General features: G+C 43.5%; 1 protein-coding gene across 1 annotated transcript in view; it reads left to right on the forward strand.

Moving 5' to 3' along the window:
* The first annotated feature begins 2,254 nt into the window (after window positions 1-2,254).
* The window catches only part of SH2D7 (SH2 domain containing 7), a 28,572-nt gene continuing 11,492 nt past the window's right edge, over window positions 2,255-19,334 (forward strand). Inside the window, exons 1-2 of the mRNA XM_051973860.1 lie at window positions 2,255-2,437; window positions 14,437-14,510. Coding sequence (XP_051829820.1) covers window positions 2,255-2,437; window positions 14,437-14,510 — 257 coding nt within the window. The remainder of the gene's footprint in view (window positions 2,438-14,436; window positions 14,511-19,334) is intronic.

Genomic DNA, 19,334 nt, shown 5'->3' on the forward strand with positions numbered 1-19,334 from the left:
AGCGGCTGGTTGGCTAGGAACACTTCAAATTAACATTATCCGGGCTATATTACATTTTTATGGAAGCATTTTCCTCATCCTGTGCTTGAAAGTTTTACAAGCAACAGGACTTGAAGTCAATCAGCCAATCAGCAAGCATTTATTGAGTGCTTGGGGTCAGGAAGATTGATCTTGAGTTCAAATTCAGCTTCAGACACTTATGAGCTGGGTGACCCTGGGCAAGCCCAACTCATCACGACCCCCTTGGGGTTTTCTTGACCAAATTATTGGAATGATCGGCCATTTCATGCTCCAGCTCATTTTACAGATGTAGAAACTGAGGTTTAACTGCAGGGTTAAGCGACATTCCCAGGATGGCACAGCTGGTAAGTGTCTGAGGCCATATTTGAACTCCTGAAGATGAGTCTTCCTGATTCCAAGCCCAGGGTCCTATCCGCCGGACCACCTACATGCCCTTTCCCCATTCCCTAGCCTCCTTCTTCACCACACCATCCTTCCTTTGAACAAGTCCGAAAGCTGAGCAGAATGCCGACTGAACATCTAAATATTACTCTGTATTACCTTTGACACTTACCCCTTATTTCTCCCGTCCAATACATCGTCGGATCCTAATAATTCTCCTCAATAATATCTTTCCTATTCTCGCTCTTCCTTTTATACTCTTTGGACTTAACAGTTCACTGTAGGAAGTAGAAAGTGCCTTAAATTTGAAGCCAGATGAGGCCCAAGTGTGATTTTCCAGTTGGATGACTTGGATCGAGCCCCTCGGTTTCCTCCTTTGTACAGTAAGGGGGCCGGGCTCGAGGATTTCCAGCGTCCCAGCCGTCGCTGACCGGCTTTGATGGTTTTCAAGCCGGAGACAGGCTCAAGCCTTCTATCACCTCGGCAGTGCCGTGGAGTCCCCCTCCCCCTGTGCTCTGGTCCCTCGTGCCTCCAAGCCCCAGACCACCCTTTTCTGTTAGCATAAAGCCCCCAAGGGAGGCTGGGAATGCCCCTACTCTATCTTTTTATGGGGAAAGGCCAATTATAAGGAAACAAGAATAGAGGAAGTAGCCAAAGTTTACTTAAATGAGGAAACTGGGGTAACAAATGTATCATAATCCAGCCCTGTGATGGGCAGCCCTCTCAGGCTTGCCTCGTTGCACCCATGCAAACAATGACTCATGTAAAGCCGAAAGATTGGGTTTTCCTAGATGCCGTTCAGGCTGAGGAGGAATGGGAGAGGGAACCGCTCCCCTTGGGCTAAACAACTCTTCTAAGCAGCCCCCCCCCCACAGGTGAGTTACTCCAGGTGGCACCCAGTGCCTTCTCAGAAAGGGGGAGCTTTTATCACAACGCAGCGGTGAATGTACTCAAAACACTTACTCCCTCTTAATGAAATATCAGCTCCTCAGCCTGCCCCGGCCACCACCAGCTTCTAACTGGGCTTTCCAGGCCTATTTAATGTGTCTTCTCACCCTTCCATACACTGATACCATTCTGCCCAGATATATCTAGGGTAGGGTGAGTGGGGATTTGCCCTAGGGTGCTAAAATTGAAGGGGGTAAAAATGAACTCTAGCAATGGCAGAATAATGAATGAATGAATGAAAAAGCATTTATTAAGCACTTACTATGTACTAGGCACTTTCCCAAGTGCTAGGAATACAAACACAAAAGAAAGATGTTCCCTGGACTCAAGAAACTTATTCCCTAATAAAACAAAGCAACATAGGAAAGGGAAGAAGGGAGTTGGAGGGATGGTGAGTGATACCTTAGACAATCAATTGATGTATCTTTTCAGAAACTGAGCAAGGTTGGAGCAGGAGGGAATTGGTATTAAGTCAATGAAAGACAATAAGATGAAGTTATCCTAGCAATTATTTCCCCTTCCTCTCAATCATTTCTTGTTTTATTTTGACATTAAGAATTACAGCAATCCAAGAAAAAAGAAATACAAAGAGGCATCCGGGTGCGGCGGGTAGATAGCAGACCTAGGATCCAGGGGAACTGCCTCTGTTGCCATCTGTGTGACTCAGGAGCTCCCAGGGCTCCTTGCAATGGCCAGGGCTCCAGGCTGTAGAGAAGGGCGCCGGCCCCTCCTGTCACTAAGGAGTTCCTTGTACTGGCCCTGAATTTTCCCTAGGAGTGACAAAGGGATTGGATGCTACTGACTCGCAGCGGGGTCATGCTGCTTCTCCCGTGTCCAGCTTGCTGGTTATGGACCTGCCCCGACACACACACTTTCAGACTTCCCTGTGCCCACCCTCGTCACTATGTCCACTGAGCCCCTGTGCAACATTGCCCTTGCCAGTCTCTCCGAAAACATGACCAATCTTCCTCCTCCTCTCCCTCCTCAAGTCAACAACTTTCTTCTCCCTCAGCCCACCCTCTCCAACGCCCAGTACCGAAGATACAAAGACAATGAAGCTCTTGCCCTCGGGGAGTTTACATTCAATGTGAGTAAATCCCTCAGAGATGAAGAAGTAGATTCAGAATAAATGCAAATGTAAAAGATAATTAAGGGAAGAAAGCTCTTGTGACAGGAGAGAGCAGGATAAATCTGTAGAAAGAAACAGCTAAAGGGGGTTTTGAAGGAAGCCGGGGCAATAAGGAGAGAATACACCAGGCAGAGGGCACAGCCTGGGCAAGGTGTGGAGAGGGGAGATTGTATTCTCTATGAGGAGCAGCTGAAAGACCAGTTGGGCTGGATTGGTTAATACCACATCAGGGTAGAATGACTTCTTGCTCAGTCGTGTCTGACTTTATTTGACCTCATGGGTATTGTCCTTTGGGTTTTCTTGGAAAAAATACTGGAATGGTTTCCCTTCCCTTCTCCAAGGTGTTCCCATTGTACAGATGAGCTCTGGGCCCCGTGCACCTCTGGCTACTGCACTTTAGACCTCACTATCTCTGGATCATTGTCTCCAAGTTCTGGAACTTAGAAATCCCTATCTCTGTCAAATAAGATAATAATTCCAAAGCACTTCGCCCAGGACCTAGGCCCTAGGCAGGGCTATGTAAATGTTAATATTATTATCACTGTTATGCTCCGGTTTTCCCCACTCTCTCACTCACTCCAAACCTATCCCTCCCCTGCTTTCCAGCTCCAAAGCCCCTCGCCTTGGTCCCAGCCTGGGGCTTCTGGCTCATTTCCTCCATTGTGGCTCCATCACAAGCCTTGCTGCCATGTTGCCTCATAGCTACAAGAACTCCTAGCCACAAAGAGTCCACGGAGCTCGAGATGAACCATCCAATCCAATCCCTTCACTTACCACTGCACCACCCAGCGACTTCCGTTGGCGCTCACTAGTCCCAACATGCAAATCCTCATTTTGGGGTAGCCCTACAATGCCCCAGTCTCTCTGTCCCACGCCAGTCCCTCTGACCCACGCCCCAGGGCTCTCCGCCCATACTGCATCGTCCCTGCTGCTCGGGAAGCCTTCTAGTCTGTCCTTATTCCCCTCAATTATCCTTCCCAGTCCCTTCTTCTCTCCTCTTCCTCCTCCAAGGAAGCTCGGACTCTGCCCTGGAAGTGCCCTGGGCTTTGGCAGAGCAGCTTTTTGGCTCCGTCTCCCCGAGATCCCACTTGCACTCTCTTTTCCTGGCCGTCTCCATGCTATGGTGTCACAGGCACACCCTCCCCTCCCAGCCGCCCTTTCCTCATCAGAACGTTAGGTCCTTCGGGACAGAGACTGTCTTGCTGGCTTGTAGCCCAGAACTTGGCACGGGGCCTGAAATCTTGCCCAAACCCCTCAAAATCCATAATCTCGGAACAGACGGCTCACTCCATGATAGAGAATTCTAGCTATCCAACATCAGTCTTCCTTGATTTCATCTCCCTCTTCCCCATCTCCTGGGTCACCAAAAAGGAGACATCTTCAGCCCTCAGGAAGCCCTTTCAAGCCCTGAATCCTGCTCCCTCCTGCCTCATCTCAGCCTTGCTCCAGCCATCCCCTTTTGGTTATAAAGCTGGCTTAGCATTGGAGAGAGTATTGACCTTTAAATCAGGAAGATACAGATCCTCATCCCAACGCCAACATTTACTGGCTTTATGGCTCTGGGCAAGTTGCCCACCTACTTCCTCATCTGTAAATTGGGAGTGCTAACAGCATTGAATCCAGGACCCTAATTTTATATTTTTATAGACCAAGAAATTGAAGCAAAGAGAGACTAACCCATAGTCTCACACAGCTAAGTCAGAATCTATGTGGGGATCTGAATATGGGTCTTCTCGACTCGAGACCCCAACTTACAAAACATTTTGCAAACTTCAAAGCGACAAATAATTGCTTGTCTTTCTTATCATCCTTTCATCTCCATCTCCTCTGACTTCTAACCATTGTCTACAAAGATACTCATTTCCCCAGTTTAAAAAATGAAGTCTTACCTTGATTTTTTTAGACCTCAGTCCTTGAAGCAAAATCAGCTCTGGTTCCATCTCTCCCCCTCAATGAATGCTAAATGTCTTGACCAAGTTATTGACATCCAGAAAACGCCTCCACTTCCCCTCTCTCCTCCCTTTCTGTGTCTCGGGGCTTCCGACCTCACCACTTACTGAAACTGTGGTCAAGGTTCACCAGTGGCTAAAGATTCTTTTTTTTAACTCTCATCCTCCTCTTCCTTTTCCTCCTCTTCATCTTCCTCCTCCTCCTCTTCCTCCAGGGGCCTTTCTAAAGTTTTGGCCATGATGGATCATAAGCTCTTCCATTCTATTTTTCCTCTTCTGTTTCAAAGATATCATTCTCTCTCTGTTTCCCCCTTTCTCTAATGGCTTTGGGTTCCTCAAGAAACATCCCATCTGTCAGCGGTGTTAACCTTCTGCGTTCTGAGGGTCCCTCTGGCAGACTCCCAGTCCGACACTAATTGTGCTACTTTTGACAAGTTACTCATCTGATCCTTCTCAGTAACATGAGAGTAGGCGTCTGGGAGCCAGAAAATCTCTTAGCTTTAAATTCAATAATTTCACAATCACAAAACTTTAGTGAAGGAGGGAGCCTTAGAAATCCTCTCATTTTATAGAAGAAGGTACCAAGGAATAGATAAATTAATTGATTTAGGCAAGGTGACAGAGGTGTGAGAAGGAGAGTTTAGATTCAAACCCAGGGCTTTTAAGTCCAAATACGGTGCTCTTTCCACTCAATCTCATAATGTTGCCTCAGTCCGACGTCCAAGGTCTCCCACTGCATCCGGGGCCATTTCTATCTGGCCACCGGACTCATATGGCTCCAGAGGAGACTTTGGTGATCTTACACAGTCTTCCCTCACTTCGATCCAATTCACTTGCATATCATGGCATCATCTTCCTGATGTCTCGGCAGTCTTCAGGAACAAAGACAAACATCAACAATATCCCATGAGGAACAGCTACTTTCCCATTTATAGGTGAACACACTGAGGGCTAATTCCTTTCCTCTCTACCCCTGCTTCTCACATTTAACAAAATTACAAAATCCCATTATTTTTGAACTGGAAGGGGTCTCAGAAGCCCACTAGCTTAATCCATGCCCAAGAAATGGTCCTCCAGCCTTTTCAGGAAGACCCCCCAATGAGAAACGGCCTACTTTCTCTCTAGGCCATTCTACTTTAGGGTGATTCGTTGTCAAAAATATCTTTCCTATATCAAGCCCCAATTTGTCCTGACACCTTTCACTGTTGTCTGCGGTTCTGTCTTCTAGAGTGATACAAAATCACTTGGATCGCTTATTCACAAGACAGCCCTTCAAAGATTTGAAAATCACTATCTCATACCCCTCTAAAGGGGGAAAGATCTTCAATGACTAAGTACATCATTTAGCATTTTTGTGCCTCAGTTTCCTGATCTGCAAAATGGAGATAACAGTAGTATTTGCCTTATTATTGAGGATCAGATGAGGTAATCTAGGAAAAGTACCACATAAGTGTTAGCTGCTGTTATTATTATCATCTATAAAGTGGAGTTGAACTAGATGCTAATGTCCTGTCTTATCCTTAATCAATGATGCTATGATCCTAGCTCCATGCCTCTAGTTACTATCTTAAATTGTGAGATGCTTGAGGGGATTGTCTTTGGCTTCCTTTTCTATTTCCAGGGCTTAGTAAAGTGCTTTGTACATAGTAGGAGATTAATAAATGTTTATTGATAGAGTGATTTTATGGCTGTCTCAGCAGCTTACCTCTTAGCTGACTTGAAGGGTGATGATGGTGCCTTTACACGTTCCCTCAACTTCCAAGACCACAGGTATTGCCATAAAAGAATATTTAGCATACCAGAGGCCTCAAAATAAGGATGACTTAATAATAACAGAATTCAGGCCTCCTTGATGACCTATGAAGGCTATTTTTTAGATGGAAACAGCTCAGCAGAGCTACAGTCTCAGAGCAAGTAGTATTTCTGACCTTCCAGGGAGATAGATGCCTCTGAATGCTTGAGTATCCCAGAATCACCTGCCCTGGAAAACTGGCACCTCACCACACTCAAGTTTCTTCTTCTCCTTTAGCTCCTAAATTTAAAGCTAAATGAACCTTAGAAGATATCTAGCCCATTTTGCAGATGAAGAAACCAAGGGTCAGGGTGATTAAATGCCTTTCCCTACAGGAAATTTATCATCAGAGGTGAAATTTGAACTTAGCTCTCTCTGACTCCTAAATGCAGTGGTTCTTAGAGGTACTAGCCAACAGAGAGAGGAGGAAGATCAGGAAATTCATCATCAGAGGTGGGATTTGAACTCAGCTCTCTCTGACTCCTAAGTGCAGTGCTCAATTCACTGTATCGTGATGGCTCTTAGAGGCTGGTCCCAACAACAGAGAGAGGAGGAAGATCAGGACCCAAGATTCTGCCTCCTTAGTCCCCTTCCTTTTCACCCAGGGCCATCTCCACTCATCTTGATTTGTCTCTGGCCACTGGAGCTCGATAGCTCTGGAGGGGAAAGTGAGGCAGGTGACTTTGCACAGCCCTCCCTCCCTTCAATCCAATTCACTCGCATGGCACGGCATGGTATCATTTTCCTTAATTCATGGTTTTCTTCGAGAATAAAGGACAAACAACAATCTTTTCATCCCCGCACTGGAGACAAACACACAGACACATTCATCCCCAGGAAGCTTTGTAAAACCCTCAATCTACCCAGACCTTTCACAAGCTAGAGAGTCTTTGACTCTGTCTCTGAAAGCAACGGACAACAAGGTTACAGCTGATAGAATTACCTAGAAGAAGCATTTCTCACTCTCCTCCACCTCCCAGATAAACGCCCCCCACTTCCACATATGGAGAGAATGAATGCTTGATGCTAGATCTGAAGCCTTCCCCAGCTACTAATGTTACAATAATGCTTTCCCCCAGATTGTCCTCTCCTCTCCTTTTCTCTCTTCTCCCTCTGAGGAGATGGGAAGCTGAGAGATAATAAGGAAAGGGTTTCCTCCCACAAGAGAAGAAAATAGAACGAAGACTGAAGGAATCACAGAAAAACAGGATAGCTTAGAAAGTTTTCTTTTGAATTTATTTTATACTTTAAAAGAAAAAAAAGACTCTACATAATAGAGTTTCATAGATTCATACGTAGTCTCCATTTTTTGTACCACACGGTGTGTTTGATTTGGCATTTGTTGAGTTCAGAATGTTGTGGTTTTTTTTTTTTTTTTTTAATGTAAAGTATCTTCTGTGTGGATTGAACCAAATATCCGCGGTCCCTCCCAGTTCTACATTCTGTAATTATGTGAAATCCCACTGAACAGGTGGCCGGTTCTCAGCTGCAGTTATGTGTGCATGTAATAATGGCTCTAGTGATGGGTATATTTCAGAATCTCAGAATGTGGGAATTAGGCAGAAAATTAGAGAGGCAACCCTGTGCAGTGAAAAGCTGGATTTAAAGTTAGGAGCCTCAGTCCAAATCCAGGCCCAGCCTGTTTCTTTATGGGGGGGAGGGACTGAATGGCTATTTTAGTAATTGTTTAGCCCAATCTCCTCATTTTATTGGGGCTCCTCCTCCTGAAGTTTGTTGGTATTTCCATAAAAGAGGCCCATATGTCTCCAAGGAATGATTCCATCATTAATGATGAAATATCACCTTTGATAGATTTGTGATGGATATCTTTCTGGGCAAGTAAATAAGAGAAGAGACTGGAACAGGTAAAACGAGGGAAGGGAAATGACTGATTCAGAGTCACACACAACATAATTAAGTCTAGAGTTGGGAAGAGCCTTCAAGGCCCTCTAGTCCAACCCACCTCATTTTACAGATGAGAAATAGAAGCTCATGAAAGTCTCACATGATGAAGACCATTATTCCTAACCAGGGCTAACTCCTCTACCGTTGAAGTGATCCCATTCCATCCCATTTGCTGATTGCTCCCCTTTTCATCCCACATTTATCACTTCTTTTCTATCTCTATCTCTCTCCTACTGGCTCCTTCCATTCTGTCTATAGACATACCTACGTCTCTCTTATTCTGAAAAAAACAACAACAATCTTTCCTTGGTCTTTTTATTCCTGATAACTATCATCCTATTTTCTTTCTGCCTTCTACAGCTAAACTCAAAAAGGCCATCTATAATCAGTGTCCTCACTTCCTCTGCTCATCCTCTTCTGACGATGTAGCTTCTAACTTTATTATTCTACCAAAAAGGCTCCTCCAAAGGTACTAGTGACCATTTGAGTGGCCAAGCCCAATGGCCTTTTCTCTTTCCTCATTCTCCTTGACTTCTCTCTGGCCTCTGACACAGCCAATCATTCTCTCACCTTTGATATTTCCTTCCCTCTCGGTTCTCGGGGCACCCCTTTTCCTGGCTCTCCTCCTCCCCATCTGACCACTCCTCTGTCTTCTTCGCTGGATCCTCCTTCAGACTGTGCTCTTTAGTAATTTCAGGTGTCCCTCAGGGTTCTGACCTGGGCCTCTTCTCTTCTCCTTCTATCTCACTTGACTTGGTGTTCTTATCAGATTCCAAGGAATTTTATTCTCCTATTTATGCTGATGATTCTCAGATCTACCTTTCTTGCCCAATTCTCTTTGCTGACCTCCGACCTTGCTTCTCCAACTATCTTTCAGATATCTTAAACCGGATATTCAGTAGGCACCTTAAATGCAATCTGTCCAAAATAGAATCTATTATCTTGACCCCTAAACTCTCCTCACCTCCTGCCTTCCCTAGCTATGACTGTAGAGGGCAACACAGGTTCTTCAGGTGTTCAATCCAAGAGTCACCATCTTTCCCTTCCTTTCCCTCTATAGCCAACCTGTTGCCAAAACCGATTGATTTTGCCTTCCTAACATCTCTCTCTCTTCTCTCCTCTGTCACCACCATTGCTCTGGGGTTTACCTTCAACATCATCATCATCATCAATCACCTCCTGCCTGGACTATTGCAATAGTCTGCTGCTGGATTTTACCTCAAATCTCCTCATTTCAGTCCATCTCCATTCACTTCTCAAAATGATGTTCCCAAGTGCAGATCTGACCATGTCACCCAATTCCCACTCAATAAACTCCTGTGGCTCCCTATTACCTCTAGGAACAAATATGAAATATTCTCTGGCATTCAAAGCCCTTCATAACCTGGTTCCCTTCTATCTTTCCAGTCTTCTTACACCTTACTCTCTTACATATATTCTTTGACCCAGTGACAGTGCCCTCCTGACTGTTTCATCACTCAATATCCGGCATTTCTCTGGCTGTTCCCCATTCCTGGAATACTTTTCTTTTTTTTCTTTTTCTTTTTTTTATTATTAAACCTTTTTATTTACAAAACATATGCATGGGTAATTTTTCAGCATCAACCCTTGCAAAATCTTCTGTTCCAACTTTTCCCCTCTTTCCCCCTTCCCCTCCTCTAGATGGCAGGTAGTTCCATACATGTTAAATATGTTAAAGCATATGTTAAATTCAATATATGCATACATATTTATATAGTTATCTTGCTGCACAAGAAAAATCAGATCTAGAAAGAATTCTGACCTCCGGAGCCAGAATTCATCTCTACACTCCCAGTTCAAGGCTGTTTCTAAATACCATGAAGCACTTTATCAAACAGGGCTCTGAAGACAAAATACAGTGAGTAGCACCCAGTATTGCCACATCTAGGCCAAGAGACACAAAGAAATCTTTCCTTGACACATGTGACATGTGCCAAACAGAAGCGTGACATCTTCTTCATCCTTCCCGCTACACGGAACGGGTAGAACTGCCGCCATGTTGACCTTCCCAAAGCATTCTTTCTCCAGTGACCTGTGGGATTTGTTTTTTAAGAGAGCAGGAACTTTCCTCTCTGGTTTCATGAGACAGGATCATCAGACACACAAATGGACCTGAGGGATGGGAGGAGGCGCAAGTCATTCCTGCTCGGCTGCCTCCCTCATCCCGGAGTTTGCCAGTAAATTCCAAAGAGCCAGGAAATAGTTCCACCCTCTATCCTTGGAGGGGAAACAACTGAACATCATTTGCCAAATTCCTATGGATTCTGGCCAAGACAGAAGGTATGGAGGTTGCCAGGACCTGTTTGTTTTCTGTGCTAGAGGAGAATTTACCTTGATTTTAGAGTCATAAAATCTCTCAATTGGAATGGGCCTTACAGGCCATTTCCCTGAACAGGCATCCTCTCTACAATTTTCCTGACAAATTGACATCTAGCCTCTAGGGTAAATACATTCAGTGAGAGGGAACTCATTACCTGTTGAGGAAACTTGTCAAATCACTCAATCAACAAGCATTCATCAAGCACCTACCACATGTCAGAAATAGTGCTAGTTCCTGGGAATACACAGAAAAAAAAAAAAAGCAAAACCATTTTTGTCCTTATGGAACTTACAATCTAGCTTGTTATACTTCTACGAAAACTCTTTCTTATTCCAAAATGTATCTTTATAATGAGCTGAAATCTACCTCCCTGAAATCTCTCTTCACCTGTCCTCTGGGACCCAGAAGAATAAGTCAAATCTTTTTTACCAAACAATCAATAAACATTTATTAAGCCCCTACGGTGTACCAGGCACTAAGCCAAAGGCTGGAGATACAAAAAGAATATAATAGACAGAACCTATCCCATGATGACACTTCAAATATTTAAATAAAAGCTAATACCCCCAGCTTATACCTTAGAATCTGGGAATCTAATCCACAAATACAAGTGGGGGTCTATACTAGTGGGGATGCTATACATCATTGCGCAGTTTAAGTGTTTTCAATAGTTCCATATTGTGTCTAGAATCAAATGCAAAAGCCTCAGTCTAGCATTGAAAATGCCCCACCGTCTGGCTCCTGCTTCTCTTCCCAGTCTTATATCATGCTCAGAAACTTCCTTACAATTCCATTTGTCCTACTCTGATTATCTTGTCCATACCTCCCACCTGTGACGTGCCCAACTGTCTCTTGGATGGGGAACTTACAGCTCTCTCCTTTTCTCTGCCTCTCACAATCCCTAGTTTGCTTTGAAGCACAGCTCAAGAGACGTCTCCTACCAGATGCCCAAGAAACCTCAGTTATACTTGGAGGAGTAGGAGATATTGCCGGTTCCTACCAATTGTACAAACCCAGGACCAGAGAGCCCCATCATGTAGGATGTTGCTCACCAGGTGGCACTCTCACATTGTTTTTAATGTCTTCTACCAACTCAGGAAAGGAGGATTTTTTTCTGGGTTTTCCAAAACTAGAGGAAAAATGCACATTTTTAGATTACTTTAGATCTACTTTAGATTAGAAAAAAACCTCTGGATACTCAAGTTACTTTTAAATTCTGCCCATTTCTTTTTTTTCTTTATTAAAGTTTTTTTTTATTATTTTTAAAAACATATGCATGGATAATTAATTCTTTGAAATTAATCCTTGCAAAACCTCATATTCCAATTTCCCCACCTTCCCCCACCCTCTTTCCTAGATGGCAAGTAGTCTAAAAATGTTACACATGGTAGAAATATGTTAAATCCAACATATGCATACTTATTTATACAATTACTTGGCTGCACAAGAAAAATAAAATCAAACCAGAAAAAAATGAGAAAGAAAATAAAATGCAAGCGAACAACAACCAAAGAGTGAGAATGCTCTGTTTTGATCCACACTCAGTTCCCACAGTCCTCTCTGTGGGTGCAGATGGCTCTCTCCATCACAAGACCATTGGAACTGACCTCAATCATCTCGTTTTTAGAAAGTCATATTCATCAAAATTGATCATCCTATAATATTGATGTTGCTGTGTACAATGATCTCCTGGTTCTGCTCACTTCACTTGTGTAAGTCTTTCCAGGCCTCTCTGAAATCCTCCTGCTGATCATTTCTTACAGAACAATAATATTCCATAACATTCATACACCATAACTTATTCAGCCATTCTCCAACTGCTCTACTCAGTTTCCAGTTTCTGGCCACTACAAAAAGTGGCTAGAACAATTTTGCACATACAAGTCCCTTTCCCTCTTTTAAGATCTCTTTGGGAAATAATCCCAGTAGAAATACTGCTGGATCAAAGGGTACCACAGTTAGATAACCCTTTGAGCATAGTTCCAAATCGCTCTGCAGAATGGTTGGATCAGTTCACAATTCCACCAACAATGCATCAGTGTCCCAGTTTTCCCACATCCCCTCCAACATTCCTCATTATCTTTTCTTATTAGCCAATCTGAGAGGCACATCTCTCTGAATAATAATGATTTAGAGCACTCTTTAATATGATTAGAAATGGTTTTAATTTCTTCATCTGAAAATTATCTGTTCATATCTTTTGACCATTTATCAGTTGGAGAATGGCTTGAAGGAAATCTAGTGTTAAGAGAGAGGTAAGAAAGACTGGCGACGGCCCAGGATGCAGTGGATGGCCTTGGAACCTCTGATGTCTGTCCAAGCTCTCTGTGCTCCACAGTGTCTACTTCAGTCCCCTCCATGACCATTGGACCACATTGTTCTCCTCCACCCTCTCTTCGCATGTGTAGACATCCCCCTGATGCACTGACAAATCTAAGACCCTTCAGGTACTCTTAACCTGGTAGCCCCTCCTGCCGAGATTCTCGGGACGTGGCCAGTGTGTGTGCTGTAGCTTCTTGGACTCACAGGTGAGAGTTGTGTGAAAAGCAGAGACCAAAGCAGCCCAGAAAAGGGCTCAGCAGAGATGCTAATCTTCCCTGAACTCCCCCTGCAGTCTCTACCTCTCCCACTGGAGCAGAGGAAGGGCCAGACTAAGATCTCACTTTTTGGTGTTTTGTTTTGTTTTGCCAGACTCAGAAAGTTTCCTACAGAGACACCATCACGTGGCACAAAGTCTAGAACAGGAGTCTCAGCTCCCCTTCTTAATCATCTAAGCCGGATGTCACCTGAACTTTGGTTTCCTCCTTGAGGAAAGAAAAAGAGATTGTACTTAATGGTACCGAAAGTCTGTTTCAGCTCTAAAGAATATGAAGAATCCCATTATTATTTCTGTCCTGGGCAGATCCCACCTGGAACACCGATTTTAGTTCTGGGCCATACTTTAGGAAGGATATAAACTGTAAGCAAAGTGATGAGAGGGCTGGGTCCTATGAGGATGAGTTGAAGGAACAAAGGATGTTTAGCAAGACAGACTTTATAATCCTGGATTCAAATCCAAAGGTCTAATAAGTAGAAAGGGAAGTGGTTAGCCCCAAAGACTAGAACTGGGCTGGGGGAGGGATTAGCAAAGGGGCAAGTTTCTGCAGGAGGTGAGGAAAATTCTCCCTAAAAGTCTGAACTATCCCAAAGGGAATTGGCTCTCTCAGGCAAGTGGAAATGGAGCAGAGGATGCTATGGAGAGGGAGGGTTTAGCCAGGATGGTCTCTTGTTCTAACTCTGAGACATTGTGTCTCATCAAGGTGTGCAGCAAGAGCAGGTAAGGTGGACTCTCAACCTGCATCAGGCTGGGGGGCTGGGCTGTGAGCCCAGATGTGCTGAGGGATAAACTGGAAACAGAGACTCTGTTGGCTAAAGGGAGAGGCTGGGCCCAGCCCTACTTTTTCCTGGTCATTGTGACCTGAGACCCAGAAGAGAAAGAGGATGGGACCAGATTCCCAGGAGGGACTTGCAAAGCACTGGTTAACAAAAGTCAGTAGCTCATAGACCCTCAAACCTAGACAGAAGCTTAGTGGTCATCTAGACCAAAGATGTTGAATACTCCCATCCTCAGGACATCCCCAGGACACCCCTAAGTACAGCAAAACCAAATTAAGATGTAATTGGGAACTTTGTAAACAAAACAAACAAATACAATAGAACATGGATGATGTTAATATGTGGTTTTCTAAGTCAATAAGCAAACTACAATTTAAATTTGTGATCCTATGATCTTCTTCTGGAAAACGAGGTGAGGGACAGCCAGGTGGTGCTGGTCCTAGAGGAAGACCCTGTGCTTAAATGTGTCACTGTGTGACCCTGGGCAGTCACTTAACCCTGATTGCCTCCAAAAGAAACGAGGAGGTCGAATTGAATTATCTTTTTCCATCTCTAAAATTCTGCGATGTAACTAAAGCGATTGGGTCTGGATCAGGTAACTGCCCTGGCTGTCCTGCTTTCTCATTCTGCCTCTGGTCAGCCCGAGCCCGCCCTCTCTGGAATCTTCAGGTGAGCAATCTGTCCTGGCCATGGGACGACATCATTTTCCACCTGGCAGAGGCTATTTTCCTATCAAATTGGAAAGCAAACATTGCGACTCCCCCCATTCTATTTATAAGGGAAACATTTTGAGGACACAGGAAAACATTTCAGAGACCTGAGCCCAGTATAGGATCGGGGTAAAGAGGGGCGTCGAAGGCTGGATGATAGAGGGGGAGGTCTCTGGTCTGAGAGACTAGGTTGCAGCTTGCCTTCAATAGCCCAACTCCTGCCTTCACCGTGTCCTCACCCAGTAGCCTCGTGCTCAGAAAACTTTCCCTTTGAAAACCTGTTCTCAGGCTATCAGACCCAAGCCTCTCTCATGTTACAGGTGAGGAAACTGAGGACAACAGAGGGAAAGGGTCACACGGCAAATAGTAACAGAGCTGGGATGGCTTTGGACCTCCCGGTTCCAAGCCCAGTATTCTTCCTATTTTCCCACATCAATGGGCGCAGGATGAAATGAGCGAGGGAAGGAAGATCTGAGCTTCCAAGCATCTCAACTGATTTAGCAATACGTGTCCACTGCCCAGCAAAGCAGGACCGGTAACCTTCCTCGTCCTTGGCACTGGACTCCAAATACAGGGAGACAGCCATTAAAAGCAATCAAATAAGGTCGATTAATTCAAAGGAAACAATTAACTAGAACATAACATTAGGTAATCTGAATTCTACTTGGAGGAAAGATAAGGGACTTTCCAAGGGGGAGAGTGATCGGGTGCAATGTCTTGAAATCGGAAGTCTCACTTCCCCCATGCGTTTTGAACAATCAAAGGAACATGGAAACAATAACTGATTGGCCAGTATGAGGGTAGTTTTCAAATAAGACACAGGAAAAAAAAAAAAAAAACAAATAAGACATAGGGGTGACTTGAGATAAATAACTGTGAGAAAACTTGCATCAATCTTCAGGTCTGACTGGGTTTCTGGTCAGCATAACCTTGGTCCTTAGTTAAGGGTCTTTAAGGAGCAGGTAGAGGGGGTCCAGCTTCCCAGCCATGCAGGGCAAGGTTCCAACAATACAAAAAGCTCCCTCCCAATTCCCACATTAAATAAAGATTTTTCACAAGACAAATTGAACTAGACTCATATTGAATAGAAAGAGCTAGCTCCAGAATTGAGTCACAAGATGCAGCCAGTGTGGTTCTCTCAATTCCCACCAACACTTGCTGCTCAAGTTCCCTTAACGCCATCACATGACATCACATGAAAGGAAAGAGAAGGAAAAAAGGCTTCCTGGTAAGGATCCAAGAGAGAAGATGGGTGGGTTGTTGAATGTTCTTGAGGAAAGATTAAGGGATTTGGAGCCAGAGGACATGGGTTTAAATTCCATTCAATTCCTTTTCTGTGTGACTTTGAGCAAGGATCAGTTTCCTTGCCTGTAAAATGAAGATTATCATTAAATCCATGACTCTCTGTGCCACATGTCTACCACAATCAGGCTCAATACAGCCTCCAAGCTACTGCCAGACTAAATCCCCTCATCCCTAGCTTTGACTATTTCGCAACTTCTTTTTTTTTTTTTAAATTAATAGATGATTTTAATGGCAATCTTTTTTTTTTTTTTTAACAGCCTTTTATTTACAAGTTATGTGTATGGGTAACTTTACAGCATTGACAATTGCCAAACCTTTTGTTCCAATTTTTCCCCTCCTTTCCTCCATCTCCTCCTCCAGATGGCAGGATGACCAGTAGATGTTAAATATATTAAAATATAAATTAGGTACACAATAAGTATACATGGTCAAACCGTTATTTTGCTGTACAAAAAGAATCGGACTCTGTATTTCGCAACTTCATTCAAAAATGTTCATTGGCCTCCAATTATCTGTGGAACCCAATTTAAAATCATTAGGTTGGCAGTGAAAGCCTTCAGCAGCCTAATTCCAACCTAACCTTTCCAACTTTATCATTTTTCTCTTCTCTCAATCCTTTTTGCCCTGCCCACACCCGTCTCTTCATGATTTAGAATCAACCCCTCATTCGGCAGATGAGAAAATGGCAACTCAGACAAATTCAGGTTGCCCAACATCAATGGCTACTAACTATCAGAAGTAGGATCTGAACATGGGTCTTCTCAACTCCAAACTATAATCTATGCCTCTGGTTCCTACCCCTTCCCAAGGCTCTCCAGCTTCCTTGCCTTCACTCACACTATTTCTTTTTTCTGAAAATTTTTTCTTCCTTTCCTCCTTTGCCTCCTGATGTCTCACCTAGACCTAATTTCAAAGCTATTGGGTTTGGATTTAGGGGAGTGGAGGGGAAGAGAAATCCAGGGAAAGGAAAAAGTAAGTTTCTCATGATACAAGGTACTCAAGGGGAGAATGGAAGTCTCCTTGTTGGATTATTGAGGGGGCTGTTCACAGACTATCCAATTTTCTTAGAATGACTTCTCTTCCTTTTGGAAGTTTGAGATGACATCTTGGCCCAGCTCAGCGATCACCTTCACTTTTTCCTTACTTCCCTTGATGTTCTTAGTGTTTTTCTCCCTCCTTAAATTAAGCTAGTTTTACTTATATGTTTATGGGCTGCATCCCTCAGCAAAACGTTAGCTCTTTGAAGGCAGGGAGTGTTTTGTCTTTGCATCTGCAGTGCAGGGCTTGGATCGCAGTGACTGACAACACAAGTGTGGAATAATGCTTTCTCATCCATTTAGTATTGAATGGGTGTGGGGAAGGGTCACTAAAAAAATCAAAACTTATCTATAGGCTTTACAGTGAACACAAACTTCTTTCCAACACTCCTAGGAGGTAGTAGTCTGAGTTCTAATATGCCTATTTTACAGATGAAGAAACCAAGGTTCAGGGGCAGCTAGGTGGCCAGTGAATACAGCACCAGTCTTGAAGTCAGGAAGACTGGAGTTCAAATCTGGTCTCAGACACTTAACACTTCCTAGCTGTGATCCTGGGCAAGTCACTTAACCCCATTGCCTGAATGAAAGAAAGAAAGAAAGAAGAAAGGAAGGAAGGAAGAAAAGGAGAAAAGAAAGAAGGAAGGAAGGAAGGGAAGGAGGAAGGGAGGGAGGGAGGAAGGAAGGAAGGAAGGAAGGAAGGAAGGAAGGAAGGAAGGAAGGAAGGAAGAAAGAAAGAAAGAAAGAAAGAAAGAAAGAAAGAAAGAAAGAAAGAAAGAAAGAAAGAAAGAAAGAAAGAAAAAAAGAAAGAAAGAAACCAAAGTTCTGCATCAAGTAATATAATGCCTAGAATAGAGCTGGCCCTTAATAACTGAATGCCCATGGATGGATGGGGCAGAGAGACGAGAATCTAGCTTCACAATTCTTCTTCCCCTGGCCCTCCAGCAGGTCCAAAGCTACAGCTTCAGGGGCCATCACCTTCATCATTTGCATGATTTCTGAATCCTGGAAACCTGGCTGTCTTTCATCTCTCCAGGGGAGGAGAAGTTTCCATGTCCACAAAGCCCTTTATTTTCTTATGCAAAAAAAATTAGATTCCAGGTCCATAAAAACGGCCCTGGTCTTTGTATTCTACCTGAGTGGGAGGGGAAGAGGACCAGTTTCATGGAAAGGTTCAAACCTTCCCTGGCTGATATTTGAATACTCCCAGCCCAGTTTTTCCAAGCTGAGAGAACTCTAGAATTAGGGTCAAAGATGGCAGTGACCATTATCTCCCCAGCGGTCTCCATTTTGTGAATTTAAGGACATTCTGTTCATCTAGGATTAAAAACAATTGTTTCAATTTCCTCCCTTTGATGATGATGATGAAGATGGTGATGATAACTACTTGTGCTACAAACATTTAGTCAGTTTAGACAATTCAAACATACATTAGCCAAGGAATAGTAGAAGGATGTCTAAACTTTTAGAATCAGGAGACTTGTTTCTTTCAGGTTCTCAGCCTCAGTTTCCCTCTTTTCTAAATGATGATAATAGAATCTATCCCTCAGGGTTATTGTAAAGATTATATTAGATAACAGATTGTAGTGCTTTGCAATACTTAAAGCACTATGCAAAATGTTGGCTATTATTATTAGCAACATCAACTCTATCAAAGTAAATAATAATAATAATTGTGTGAGCCCTCCCAGTTTGAAGTCCTTCGAAGAAGTCTTTGCCTTTGGCTTTTTCCAACTTGCAAAACTCCTGTAAGTTCAACTAGGAGAACAAAAATCTCTTTCCCTGCTGGGAAACCCTCTCTGGAGGGTTCTGTCTCACATCTCCAGGGCAATTTAGTGATTAGCACAGGGAAGACTGAAAGGCAGGTTCCCATCTCATCTCTGATCTTTACAAGGTTTGTGAATTGCTTCTCTTCAATGGAATCTTCTCATCTGTGTAATGGGACTATTACCGTAGCCTCTCCCTCCCCAGATTGTTGTCAGCACCAATGAGATGCCCATCAAGCATGTGGCCATTTTCAAGCCAATCTATACATGTGATTCCTTATAGTCAGACATCTTTAGCTACAGTGTCATTGCCCCCCCTAGATCCTATCTTCCTCCCCTCTGCCAGATATCTCAGACCATGTAATGGATTGCTTTGGGAGGTAGTGAGTGTCACATCTCTGAAGGTGTTCAAGGGAAATCTTATGAACATTTGTGGGAAATATTAAGAAAATTCTTGTTTCAGGTAGTTTTATAAATAAGATGATCTCTAAGCCCCTTCGAGATCGAAGATTCTGTAATTTTATAGGAATAGTTGGCAAATTCACAAATCAGGGCACGGTGGTAGTGGTGAAAAGAAATTATACTTAGATTATTAAAATATTTGCATTTTTCTCAAGGCTACTCATCTCATAAATTAAAGGTTTTTCTCTGTTGATTAGCACTGCACTACCGGGGTAC

Source organism: Antechinus flavipes, chromosome 2 (genome assembly GCF_016432865.1).
Source record: "Antechinus flavipes isolate AdamAnt ecotype Samford, QLD, Australia chromosome 2, AdamAnt_v2, whole genome shotgun sequence".
In the NCBI taxonomy this organism is placed as follows: Eukaryota; Metazoa; Chordata; class Mammalia; order Dasyuromorphia; family Dasyuridae; genus Antechinus; species Antechinus flavipes.